We start from the raw sequence: 12,892 nt of genomic DNA on the forward strand, positions 1-12,892 counted from the left end.
AGTGGTCATGTCTATGAGGCTGATAAAGCCTCAGTAAAGTGATTTATTTCACACTTCAACAAGACCTCCTGACTTTTCTGTACAATATGAAATGGAATGGGCTAAACATGCTTCTTTTCCTTCTCTTACTGTTAAAAGGAAGAAACAAACTAATCACACAGTTACTCTGGTGAAAGAAACTAGTAATTTTTCAAAATCTGTTTAATCATAGTTTTTAATAAAAGAATCTGGATCAAGCAGGCTTTGACTTTTAACCCCAAAGTCAGAACATTTTACAGGTTTCAAAAATGCTTCCCATGTATTTTAGTTGGAAAACTGTTACTCATTTTTTTTCTACTTTCTTCAGAAAAGCATTAAGTTTCTGGATTTTTTTTTTTAAAGAGTATTTTTAAGAATGATTATATAGTCAACTTATAGGTTCTAAGAAAGAGTCTTTCAAGGTATTTCAATTGTCTTCAGTTTTCTAACTCATTTTCTTTAAAATTTCTGCGTTAATTTTGTCTGCCTGATTAAAGAATATTCAGTTAACATTGATTTTTAAATTTCCTTTAAAATTGTCTGATGTCCATTTCCTGATTCTTCTCAAGCTGTCTACTCATCAGCCATAGATGGCCGTGTTGGTTTTGCCTGTCTAGTCCACTTTGTCTTTCTTTAGGTACAAAACATTCCTCTCTGTAATGAACCTATACCCTGCAATTCCCATGGCACTGAGCCCATCTGTCTCACTAACCCAAACACACACAGCAATGGATATCTGACCGCGCCCCTGCCCAAATGAAGTCATTAATTTCCCCTGATACAGTAAAGATTTTAGGGGTAGACATATGACACAAGTAGAACCAATCGCATTCTTCCTTAAATTTTGCTCTGTGGATAAGGAATAGGCTTTCTCTTTTTTAGATTATGAGCTGAGGGGTTACAGGCTTGGAGATACCAGCAGTTATCTCCTTGTCAGGCAGAGAAAACCCCCTAAGAATGAAGCTAACATCTGTAGAGAAAAAAACACATAAAGACTGAGGAACCATTCCACTATGCAATTGAGGCTCTGGATCAAATTGGGCCAGTTATGTAAGCCAACATACTCTCTTTACATCTTAGCCCTTTGGAGTTAAATTTCTATTGCTTGTAATTGATATTCTATTGAAATTTCTATTGCTTGTAATTGATACAGTCTTAAATCACAATCCATATTTCTTATTTTGCTGCTGCTTTATCATGCTGTTCCCCATCCCTTCCTTTATCTTATTCCTCCTTCTTCTCCAGGGAGAGAGCTATTTCCTAAAGTATCCCAGGTCCAATTTAAAGGCTTCTTTTCCCATTTTCCTATTTCTCAGATCCTTAGATAACTTGAAAAAAAAAACCACAGAAAAAAAATAAAATAAAACCACCAAGTTCAGCATAAGTAAATTTATCAAAATCTTGTTAGCTCTGTTATTCTAGAGGCTTTCTTGATATGTACCTCCCAGTCTCCATTCCCTGGCCTCCACTTCAACATTTAAAAAATTAAAACTCTTTTCTATATAATCCATTTCACTGCTCTATCCCAAATGATTAAAAATACTTACTATAGCTTTTACTACTCTGAAAACAGGAAGAATAAAGATGTCCTTTCCTCTCTCAGCTAATATACAAAAAGACTGATTTTTTTTAATGTTAAAGAGAATATTTCAGTAAAAATCACCCCAAAGAATAAAATACAGGGAAATAATTGCTCCAGGTCTGACAATTTTCCATTTATGAATTACTCTATCGTGCAAATAATTTTCATGATTTAAGATATCATGTACTAAATTAAATAGTAGTCTGGAGTAAGGCAGTGCATCTATCCTCAACATAAACTAAGCCGAGGAAAATATGCCTGTTTGATGAAGATCAAACTCCCACTAGCACAATGACTCTAAGAGTATTCCCATCTCTGTAAAAGAGCGTATTTGGAAATACACCACATCATTTTGAAAATAACAAAGTCAAGCAGCAAGGTCACTGAAATAGTTCTAGACCAACACTTCTGCCTCCTTTTTTACTATTAAACCCTTGAATTGTGTTGTCATTAACTAGGGCTTGCCTGTCCACTTCATTACCTTATAGTTTGTGGAAAGTATATTACTTCAATAAAAGCTGGCTTTGAGATAACTGGGACTAATGTGATCATATTTCTGGAGGATTTATACAAACTGCATCTTGATGCTTTTTTTTTTTTTTTTTTTTTTTTAAGAAGGCCTTCCCTCAAACTAGCTGAATGGATCCCGTAAGACTTTGAAAATAAAAGACCATAACATTTTCAATTAGGAGATTCAGGTTAAATTTTTGCTCTACCACCTACTTAGTTTTTGAATTTGGACATGTCAGAGTGTCTGAGGCTCAACCCCTCATCTGACAAATGGGATAAAATCTAGGTCACAGAGTTCTTGTGTGAATAAATGACTCAATGTATAAAAATATGCCTTATAAAATATACAGTATAATACAAATATCAGTTATATATACATATACACACAAATGATTTATTTCATGGTTCAAAAGAATAATTTTGTAAAGGTTAATTTTAACTGAATACAAAAAGTTAACTATAATTTCATTATAAGCTTGATCAAAAGTTTTGAGATTATCTTATCCAATAGTGGCATGCAATGAAAGTCAATGACTTTAGAAGGGTCAAAGGCAGAACTGAAGAATTATATTACATATAAAGTACCACAGTGGCAGGTGGTACTTGAAGAAAAAAAGTAAGATATAGTCACTTACAAAATGAATGAATGAACATGAAAGCAATAACTTGCCTGAGCATAGGAATGGCTGTGATGCATATGTCCATGCTCTTGCTCCAAGTCACTTGTCCTAAAAATCTGTATGTGTCTAGGCAATTAGAAAGATAGAAGTAATACCAGTGGGGCAATTTCCTTTTTAAATTATTCTCTTACTATATGATGCATGAGAATTTGTTTGTCATTCTCCACAACAGAATGAGCCACCACACCCTTGAAAATGCCATGCTTACAAGAAACCTGCAAATACAATTTACATTCAATTGGAAGTAGCTCTCCAATGGACAGACTTCATATTTCGCGACCAATAAAGATCTGAAAATGAAATGCCATTTTTCCAGCTGTGAATCATTTAGCATAGGTTCAGGCGGTTTCCTCTACTATAATAGCAGGTAAGTCAGTTACAGCTGAGGGTGGAATGTAAGAATCATAGTTTTAAATCTCCCCAATGGACCAGCAGACATGGTGCTATCTAATCAATACGTATCACTGTGCTATTCCCAAGTGAAAATGCTGTATCTCATTAGAACAGAAATGTCCTGCAGACAAAAGACATTTTCCCCTTTAGCTAGCTCTTTTAGGTGCCAAATTAAAGATTGAATTGTCCATTTCATTCAGAGATTTCAGAGGACTTCCTGGATAAGTTCCTTTGAAATGCAACCTTAGCTGAGAATATAGAATATTCTGAAAAGACATAGTGACTTCTTGGCATGGAACTTTCAGCATCATCATTTAGAGTGCAAAAAATTAACCCCTTTCCTCCTCCAAAAATAAAGATATTTTCCTACATTGTTCAAATGAGATACAAGGCCTCCTCTGATTATCAGTCTCTCTTCAGAGTCACATTGTTTTTTTTTTTTTTTCATTTTTCTCCCTCCCACAGAGGAGACCATCTAAAAGCAAAGCTATGCTAAATGATTCACATTAATTTTCCCACATTAGGCTTCCAATGTAGATTTGAGATAAACAAGATTATATGGGCCCTGAAACTGAGTTTCAGGGAAATTAAATAACTTACCTAAATTTACCTAGTAATTACAGCACTCATATTTAGATTTCTGAGCATGTGTCCACCCAAGTTGTGTGTTTTCTACATTTCACTTCACTGCCTGGCATGCTGTGATGCATAAAACACAGATCATATTGGCTCAGCTGGTCCCAGGTCCTGCATTTACCTAAGCTACCACTCATACTCCCAATCCACTTCGTGTCAAAGATTACTTTCCAGTCCATTCACAAAATCTCATTCCTTTTAATATTAAAGGCTCTTTCTTTGAGGCAACAAAACCTCATATGTCATGCATGGCAGGTTAGTGGATTGCCTGGGTTTGAATTCTGCTTCTCTGATTTCAGGTAAGATCTATCAGCCTTATCATCTGAAAAATGGATTAAGGTTTTATGAGAACTATGAGTTATGATCCATGCAAATCACCTAGCACAGTGCCTGGCACACAGAAAGTCTTCAATAGATGTTTCCTATTATTATTTATTATTATTTATTATTATTATTATTATAAATTTATTACTATTGAAGACTGTTTTCCAGAAACTTATCTTTATTTTTTCCAATTACTATTCATTAGATTTTTTATTTTTGTTTCCCTCATTTACATATTAAACTGAAATGGATGGTTCTCAATTCAGTAAAGTGACTGATATAACAGTTGCACTTTTTTATAGCATTCAAAAAAATCACACCAAAATAGGGTCACAGACAGCTAGCACTTCAGAGAGTAGTCTGAGGTTTGTTCCAAGCAATTCTTTTACTTTTTTGCTGATCCTACACATAAAGGAGGAACAAGAGAGCCCTACTAACTGTTTTGTAAGGTTCACATTCTTCTCTTTACATATCACTTACTATGTGTAATATAGGACACTCAATTAGCAAATCATACGTTTCAAGTCACCAATGCCTCATTTACCAAAAAAGAAGAATAAAATAAAGGAAAATAATGTTAATTATAAGATCATTATAAGAAACTTCTTGAAAATTTTATAAGTTAACAACTAAAAAATAGTGAGCGTACAGTTCAAATTTCAATCCCAATTGCAAAAAAGAAAGTTAAAACTGTCCTTACAAAGGGAAGAATTATGGGGCAGCCCGGGTGGCTCAGCGGTTTAGCGCTGCCTTCAGTCCAGGGCATGATCCTGGAGACCGGGATCAAATCCCACATCAGGCTCCCTGCATGGAGCCTGCTTCTCCCTCTGCCTGGGTCTCTGCCTCTCTCTTTCTCTCTCTGTATGTCTCTCATGAATAAATAAAATCTTTTTTTTTTAAAAAAAGGGAAGGATTAGTAACTTTGATATTTCACCAATATTTATGAAATGCTAGGAATATTAAATATAAAGGTAGAAGAAATGATAGGGTATTTGTAAATGAAACATAAACCCCTTAAAACCTCTAGTCAAGAACAACTACTTTATTGTTACAGTGATTTAAAAAGTTATTTAAAAATTTAAGATTTAAAACTATTCTAAAATATTTCTGATTAGTATTTAGTAACATGAGAAAAATGCTTGATACACTAAAAGTAGAGAGAGAGAGAGGGTAGATAAACAGGAAAGCGAGAATAAAAAACACTGATGAGAAAAATATATATTAAAATATTAGCAGTGGTATTTCAGATAGCTAGGTGAGCAATTCTGTTCTCTTCTTTTTGTCTTTTCTATCCCAACAGGAGTTACAGAGGACAAAAGTAGAACTTTGAGGGTGGGCATGGTCAGGGAGGGGTCTGGGGAGAAGCAGGATGTGGGCAGCAAAGATGGATTTGGCACCCTGCAGGGCACCTGAGCGGGGCCAAGGGCTTCAACTAATACTGCTGAACCCTCCCAGGATTTACTCAGCAGTGAGATTCTCTCATCAGTAGGACTGGCGGTAAAGGGATGTTTCTGCACAGAAGTATGCACATTTGGACCCGAAAGATGGAGAAGCAGCAGGGCTGTGGCTGACCCCACAAGCACACCAACTCATCATAAGACATAAAAGGTTTGCTGAATCCATAGTACTTTAGGAAGGCTTTTCAAAATGTACATAGGGAGGGACACCCTGGGTGGCTCAGTGGTTGCACATCTGCCTTCAGCTCAGGATGTGATCCCAGGGTCCTGGGATCCAGTCCCATATCAGGCTCCCCACAGGGAGCCAGATTCTTCCTCTGCCTGTGTCTCTGCCTCTCTCTGTGTGTCTCTCATGAATAAATAGATAAAATCTTTAAAAAAAATGTACATAGAGAACACCAGTGCCAACAGTTCAGAGAATGTAGCCCCCCCCCGCCCCCCCCAACACATGATTACATTGCAAAAGCACGGTTCACTTTTCAAGCACAGGGATTTACTGGTATCTCCTTTCTGGCTGAAATGCAGTGAAAAGGAACCTGTTCTTTAGGGCTGATTATTTCCAACCCATGTGAACTTTCCCAAGGCTTTCAACTCTTACATATCATTTGAAGGTATATGTCCTGCTTTGGCTATTTGTTTCCTCACATTTCTGTTTCAGCCTTTACTGAATGAAGCTATGTTGACATCACAGATTTCTGCACTGCGGAGTTCTGGGGATGTTCCCTCCAGACGGGTTGAGTGCCTCACGCTGCTCTCATTGCTCCAACCAAGACTGGACTTAGGATCCTGCCACCATTGGTTATATTTTCAAATTACAAGTGTATTTTCATGAGATTAAAAAAAATGTATGCGTTAATCAACTCCACAGTATATACTGAGAGCCTAACATGAACGGGAGGATGTATGCAAATGGCACACTGAAATATTTTAACATGATATCAAAATACAAAGCCTTCATTCTTAGTCTTAAACCTTTACCGAATATCAGGAACTAACTCTACTGAGAATTAGAGATCAGAGTCAGATTTCAAAATTATTTCTCTCTCAACAGTATTGCAATGAATACAAATGTAAACTGAGAGATTCATTTCAGTTCCCTAAAGCTCTGGAAAACCCAAAGAAGTATTTCTTCTATTCCAAAACTACTCGGATATGCTTAAGGATAGCATCCATTGCTCTGTTAATGATAGCAGGAGGGTTCCAATTACAAGAGTTCCAATAACTTTATTCAATGAATCATGCAGGGGAGAAATTGTTCCCAGACAAAATGCCAAAAAGAAAAATCTAGTATTTGCCCTTATATAATAAACACTCGAAAATCTAAAACAAAGCTCAACATGATTCCTTAATGCTAGTTAGCTAAAATCTATATAATTATACTAATCTTTTTATAAGTAGAATTAAATAACAAATATCCCAAACTCCCCAGAAGGGATTACCATTTTAGACTATGTAATGAGTATCTTTAGAATACAGAAGAAGCCCATTTAGTCTTCTCTGGCATCTTATTTCCTGTTTGATCTCACTAGATTGCTTCCATCAATCTAGATAAATGATGCTTTATCTCGCTAAAATATAGTCAAAACATCATACTTCATGCAATAAAAAATACGTTTACATCATATCATTACAGTTCTGGTACCAACCCAAAGGGAAAGGCTTTAGATTCAAACTATATATATTTAAACAGCCTGACAAAACAATTGAAGTGGCCTAAAGTACAGACCTTCTTGCAAGTATTTCTTACCATGTTGATAGCCAAAGGAAATTGTGCCATAAACACACTCTCCAGGTTGGAATAGAGTTAATTGGGAATACCTATTTATTGAAGAGCTTCTCAAACTGAGAAATAGCTTTAAATAAAGAGCTAAAATAAGGGAAAGCAAGACTGTTAATTATAGGTTTTATTTTCAAGGTCTGATAAATTCCCCCACTGGATATCAAAATTTAATTCTATTAGATTCACAATTCATAAGTACCAAAACTATTTTTACTAGTCCTTGCTAATTTCTTAAGTTCCCCTGACATGGCACAAAGCACCAATCAATCTAACAGTTGTAGAACTCCATAAGCACAAAGCACATTTCACATTAAACAGATGAAAACTAATCTGAGATCTTGCCTAGGGACCTGCTTTCAAACATTTTCATAATTAGTCATTTGCTATTGAATTTGAATTAAGGGCATCTATATATAGTTTCCTTACTCTATCAGAGCAGACTTTATATGAGAACTGGGGAGCTTTAGAATAAGCTCCAAACAGCTGGGGATCAGGCCTAGGCAATTGCTAAAGGCATCAAGATATGCTAAAAACAACTAACAATGTTCTCTATTGCTCACTCAGAACCAGGCCTCAGAGGCTCTGCAGTCATTTGTCAACATTCAAAGACACTACATTAGAACACCACCACATATGTGTCTTCTAATATCCGTGTATATCTTAGGGGGAGGGGATAGCTAGTCCCCCCCAAGCACAGCATGGGGTCATTCCCTTCCAAACACCAAATACCAGCCTACTCCCAAACTTGATGTACTGTTCCTCAGTGAGGGCAGAAGACAGACACAGAACCACCATCTCCAGCAAAGCAGATATTGTCTTGGGTTAGAAACTAGCATATGGAATATTTAAATATACTTACATGAAGAAGTATTTGCTCCTTCTGTTGATACTGATATTCTAATGGGAGACTCTATAAAACAAAGAAGTGAAATGAAGCTTTATTGAGTCAGGCTGCTTGCATTCTTACACCAGAAATGTGCCACGCTTGAGGATCATCCAGAAAAAGAGGACTAGAAAACAGTGCAACAGAAAAGCTGAAGCATTTCAAAGTCAGAGGAAGATGTATGCAATATTCAAACACCACAGAGGACTATTTCTGTAGTCGAAACCCAAAGACTCTTTTGAAAGGGATGAAAATGGAGTCAGTCCATCTGCGAAGATACCCCATGTACCAACTGGTATATGAACTTCCTAGAAACATTACTCTGAACAGATCCACAATTACAGATGAAATGCACCATTCCTTCCCTCAAGTGTGGTCTTGATTTTCAGAAACATGAAACCAAAGAGAACAATCCCCATATTTAGAGAGACTGAAAGTCAACTTTCATGCGTAGAGGAAATAAAAAGAAGAAGAAGAAGAAGAAGAAGAAGAAGAAGAAGAAGAAGAAGAAGAAGAAGAATGAATGAATCTATTCTCAGGCAACATGGTCTGCATAAACACCCTGACCAAATATGGTGCTGAATAAAGTCCATGCATCGATCTACTGGAGCAATCAGGTTAAGATCAAACACAACATGCTAAGTAAATTCATTATACAATCATTGATGATATACGGTAGCAAGACTCTCTTAGGTAGCAAGTACAAAGGAAGAGAAACTAGTGTTTAAATACAGACAGAGCATAAAACACAACTCATGCAGGAAAAAAAAAACATGGGGCCTGTGGGTTTTTATTAGTCAGAAAGAAGAGCAAGTTAGTATCAAAGAGGGATTGAGATTCAGCAGCCAGGAAGTTAAAAGATTCTAGTCATATATCAGAAAATAATAGTTATAATCACTCCTGATTCCCAAGAGAAGCGCCACATAATCTGAAAAGCTCAGGCTCCTAACAGCATCTATTGGAGGCTAACAGTGGAGATCCTTATAAGAAAGAAATGCCTGAACAAAAGGGGGAAAAATTCAGATACCTCAACAATTTTTTTTTCTTTTTTCTTGTTCTTTTTACCTCTCTATTTCTTCCCCTCCCTTGGTGTCTCCTCTCTTGCTTTCTTCCCATCATTCAGAAAAGTTCAACCCTCTTAGACCCCAGGATCCTCCCACCCAGTAACACACATACGTATATCTTAAGAACACATGTATATGCCCTAAGCATTTTCAGAGCCAACTAAGATACAGAAAGATTTAACTTTTATGATCTTGAACAGGTGGCTTTGATGGGAAGAGAAGAAACTGGTGATGGTTAAATCAGAAAAGTCTGTGTTTGATGATATGGCCTCTTATAGCTTCTCAACAAAGTACAGGTCATAACGAGAGAAATCAATGAAGCCAAAACATTAAATACAGGTAATGGGAAGGAATATTGAGCTGGAGGGATCTGCTCTCCTACTTTTTTTTTTTAAGATTTTATTTATTTATTCATGAGAGAGAGATAGAGGCAGAGGGAGACACAAGCTCTATGCAGGGAGCCTGACATGGGACTTGATTCAGAGTCTCCAGGAGCATGCCCTGGGCCAAAGGCAGGCACTTAACCGCTGAGCCACCCAAGGATCCCCTCTCCTACTTGCTGAGACATAGGACTTAACATTTCTAGTGCTTCAGCTTTCTCATCTGTATACACCAAGAAAAATAATGTCTTGTTTCACACATCTGTTGTGAAGACCAAATGAGATGTAAAAATCTTTGTTAACTGTACAGTGTCACACAGAAACCAGTTATCATACTTGAACCTAGGACTCTAAAAACCTGCCTCCAATTAAATATGAATTTTTAAATACCCCAAGGTCCTGTTAACTAGAGAATAACAGAGGATAAGTAAAAAATAAAATAAAATAAAATAAAAATAAAAAAGAAAGAAAGAAAGAAAGAAAGAAAGAAAGAAAAGAAAGAAAAAGAAAAGAAAAAAGAATTCACAGCAGATTCATTAAATGCACAGCCAATGGAGAAATCAATGAATTATGGTTATACATGCATTAGTAGAATTGGGTTATAAGTTGCTAATACTGCTCAAATTTTAAGTGCTACCGGCAAATAATATAAGCAAGGAAGAAACAAACAAAAACAAGCCAAAAACAAACCAAACAACATTTGAAAAGTTCAGGCTTCTATCAGTGTTTTCTATAAGTTTAGTAATCAACAACTGCTCGTTACGAATCCAGAGGTCAGGGATTGGACACTGACACACTATCCGGGCATGAACTACCATGGATGAAAGGAAGAGAGGGCTAAGAGAAGCACCTGTAAAGATTGTAAAAACTGAATGTATAACCCTGATGTCTCTGGTCTAATGTCACTAAGCTGTATCTAGACATTTCTTTTTCCCATGAATGCCTCTCAGGCCCAACTTCACACATATAGCAAGAATTGTACTCTTTTAAGCAAAATCTCAAAAGGCAAAATGAGCTGGGGAAAATTTGGGAGCAGAAAACAAGAACAGCTACAATTTGGAAGCAGAAGGGATTCTGATTAGTAGAAGGTGCAGCCAGCAGTTATGCCTGTCATTCTGGTTAGTAAAATTCGGTGAGCTTATTTTCCTTACCTGAAGACACATATGCTCTTTCAGTTGAGGCTGGCATGCCAGTGATGATGTCTGCAAAAAGAAAAGGTGATAGGATATTATGATGTATTATCAGGAGGCTGGGAGCCACTTCCACAGCCTACCTTCAAATTACAAAAGAGCGTAAAAGAAGAAAGTATTGCAAGAGGGTGATGAAAGCCCAGGCTCTATCCACCCCAAAGTCAGAAATGAAAAAAAAAAAAAATCTGCCCAAATAAGTAGTTCTTCTTTCTTGGGCAAGAGCATGAGATGAGCTATGCTGGAGTATGTAAGAAGAATTCTCCACACCCCCTGCAAGGCTAGTGCAGAACAACATACAGCAAGGAGGCTGTGGGCTTCTTCTCAGAAAGGAAGGCAGAGAGAAGTAAAAAATGTCAAAGCTGTAGGATCAAAGGTGTGGTCAGAATTTTTAGGTTATCAATCTTCGGAGAACTACATGTTTGTTCAAAACCAAAACCAAAAACCAGTGATGTTTCTCAGTGGGATTGGTGAAAAACATCAAGTTCTGACACTGAACTCTATGGAAAATTGCCAACAGTGACCCAAATGGGGGCGCCTTCTCTATAGACTTTCAGTGATTCCAGGCAGGGCACAGAGTAAGTAGGGAGCTCCCACCCCAAGGGAGTGAAGAAGAAACTATACGTCTGGACACACCATTATTGTGGGAATCATGACAGTCTTGTTTAAGCTTTGACGTGCTTTCTTTCAGTTTACTGCCTTTATAATGGAACAAAGGACGATTCCATCGCCTAACCAATTCTGTCTTCTTCCGTCCTTTTGAAAAGGGGTTCCCATGCTAAAAGCTAGTATTTTCAGTAAGGATAGGTTTATGAAGCCTGAAAAGATGCAGTGATGCCATGATGAATATCATTCAACCTTCACTGTTTGCATAATTATTATTAAATGACTTAATAATATTTCATTCTTTACTAACCAGGACAAAAAGTTATCTTGAATCTGTTGTGATATATACATATATATTACGGAAGTTACCAGTACCTACTAAAATCCTAAGCAAATCATCTTTATCATTTTATGTTGAATTAACTGCCTATTAATCATGGAGTTAGAAATATTCATGATCAACGTAAATGATCTTTAAATATAAATATGACCATTTCAGGTTTCCATGCTAGGACTAGTCCAGTAGGTAAGAAGGTTTAATTTAACTGGCAATATTTCTTCAACCTCAGAAGCTTCTCTAGGGATAAAAGGTTTTGTGGAACCAGAAGGGAAAAAAAAATAACGTGAGATTCAGCAGGGATGTTTAAGAATAAGCGTTAAGTAAAATATGAATATATAAAGATCAGAAATATACCTTTTAGTACGACCACATATGTCTTTCTTGTGAAGATTAAGTATGGATGGCCCTCTCTATCAAACATTAGGAGGACCGGCCATTCAAGATATGAGATTATTATCAAGGCAACAGAGTAGCCTACATTGCCTCTTACACCCACAAAAAATTGGAACAAGTGAAAGGAATCAGAATGTGAGTGTATACAATACCCTTTGGACTTTCTCAAGCAGCAAGCATTAAAGAAGACAGCCTGAGTTGATAATATGGCAATATCTGTTTCTGACGTGGCTATGACTTTCTTGATTTGGGCTGCAGAAAATGAATCTGTGCTTCTTTGGGGGAAATTTAAGCTGAGAGAAAGATTTTAATCCAAGATTCACAACATTTATCTTTTCCTATGAATACCTAGAAGAAGATCCACATTTCTAAGCAAGTGCCCACATTAGGAGGGAAGTTTCCTTTTCTGCCCTTTGGGTCTCATCAATGACATGACAGCCAGACTGAAATTGTAAGCTCAGGGTCACAAGAATTGGACAGAGGTCCCAATCCCAACATGGATATCAAGATGCTTTTCAAATATATTTTTGACAAACCAAGTAGTTGTCACTGTGACCTTCAAGGAAAAAAAAAGTCAGAGCTTTTCTAGCTCCAGCATGAAAGATCTCAGATTAGAGGAAAGGTTAACCATAACATTTCCTTTTTAAATTGAATGTTAC

At 36.7% G+C, this 12,892-nt stretch overlaps 1 protein-coding gene across 10 annotated transcripts in view; it reads right to left on the reverse strand.

Moving 5' to 3' along the window:
• The window catches only part of NRG1 (neuregulin 1), a 1,080,326-nt gene that overhangs the window by 141,967 nt on the left and 925,467 nt on the right, over nt 1-12,892 (reverse strand). For 8 of the 10 annotated variants that reach the window (XM_072763562.1, XM_072763558.1, XM_072763556.1 and 5 more), the window contains exons 4-5: nt 10,859-10,909; nt 8,240-8,290 (exon numbers count right to left, since the gene is read on the reverse strand). The exons of 1 other annotated variant lie outside the window; for it this stretch is intronic. In XM_072763562.1, coding sequence (XP_072619663.1) covers nt 8,240-8,290; nt 10,859-10,909 — 102 coding nt within the window. The remainder of the gene's footprint in view (nt 1-8,239; nt 8,291-10,858; nt 10,910-12,892) is intronic. One more of the 10 variants, XM_072763560.1, reaches the window with a different exon arrangement.

The sequence above is a fragment of the Vulpes vulpes genome, chromosome 7 (genome assembly GCF_048418805.1).
Source record: "Vulpes vulpes isolate BD-2025 chromosome 7, VulVul3, whole genome shotgun sequence".
Classification (NCBI taxonomy): Eukaryota; Metazoa; Chordata; class Mammalia; order Carnivora; family Canidae; genus Vulpes; species Vulpes vulpes.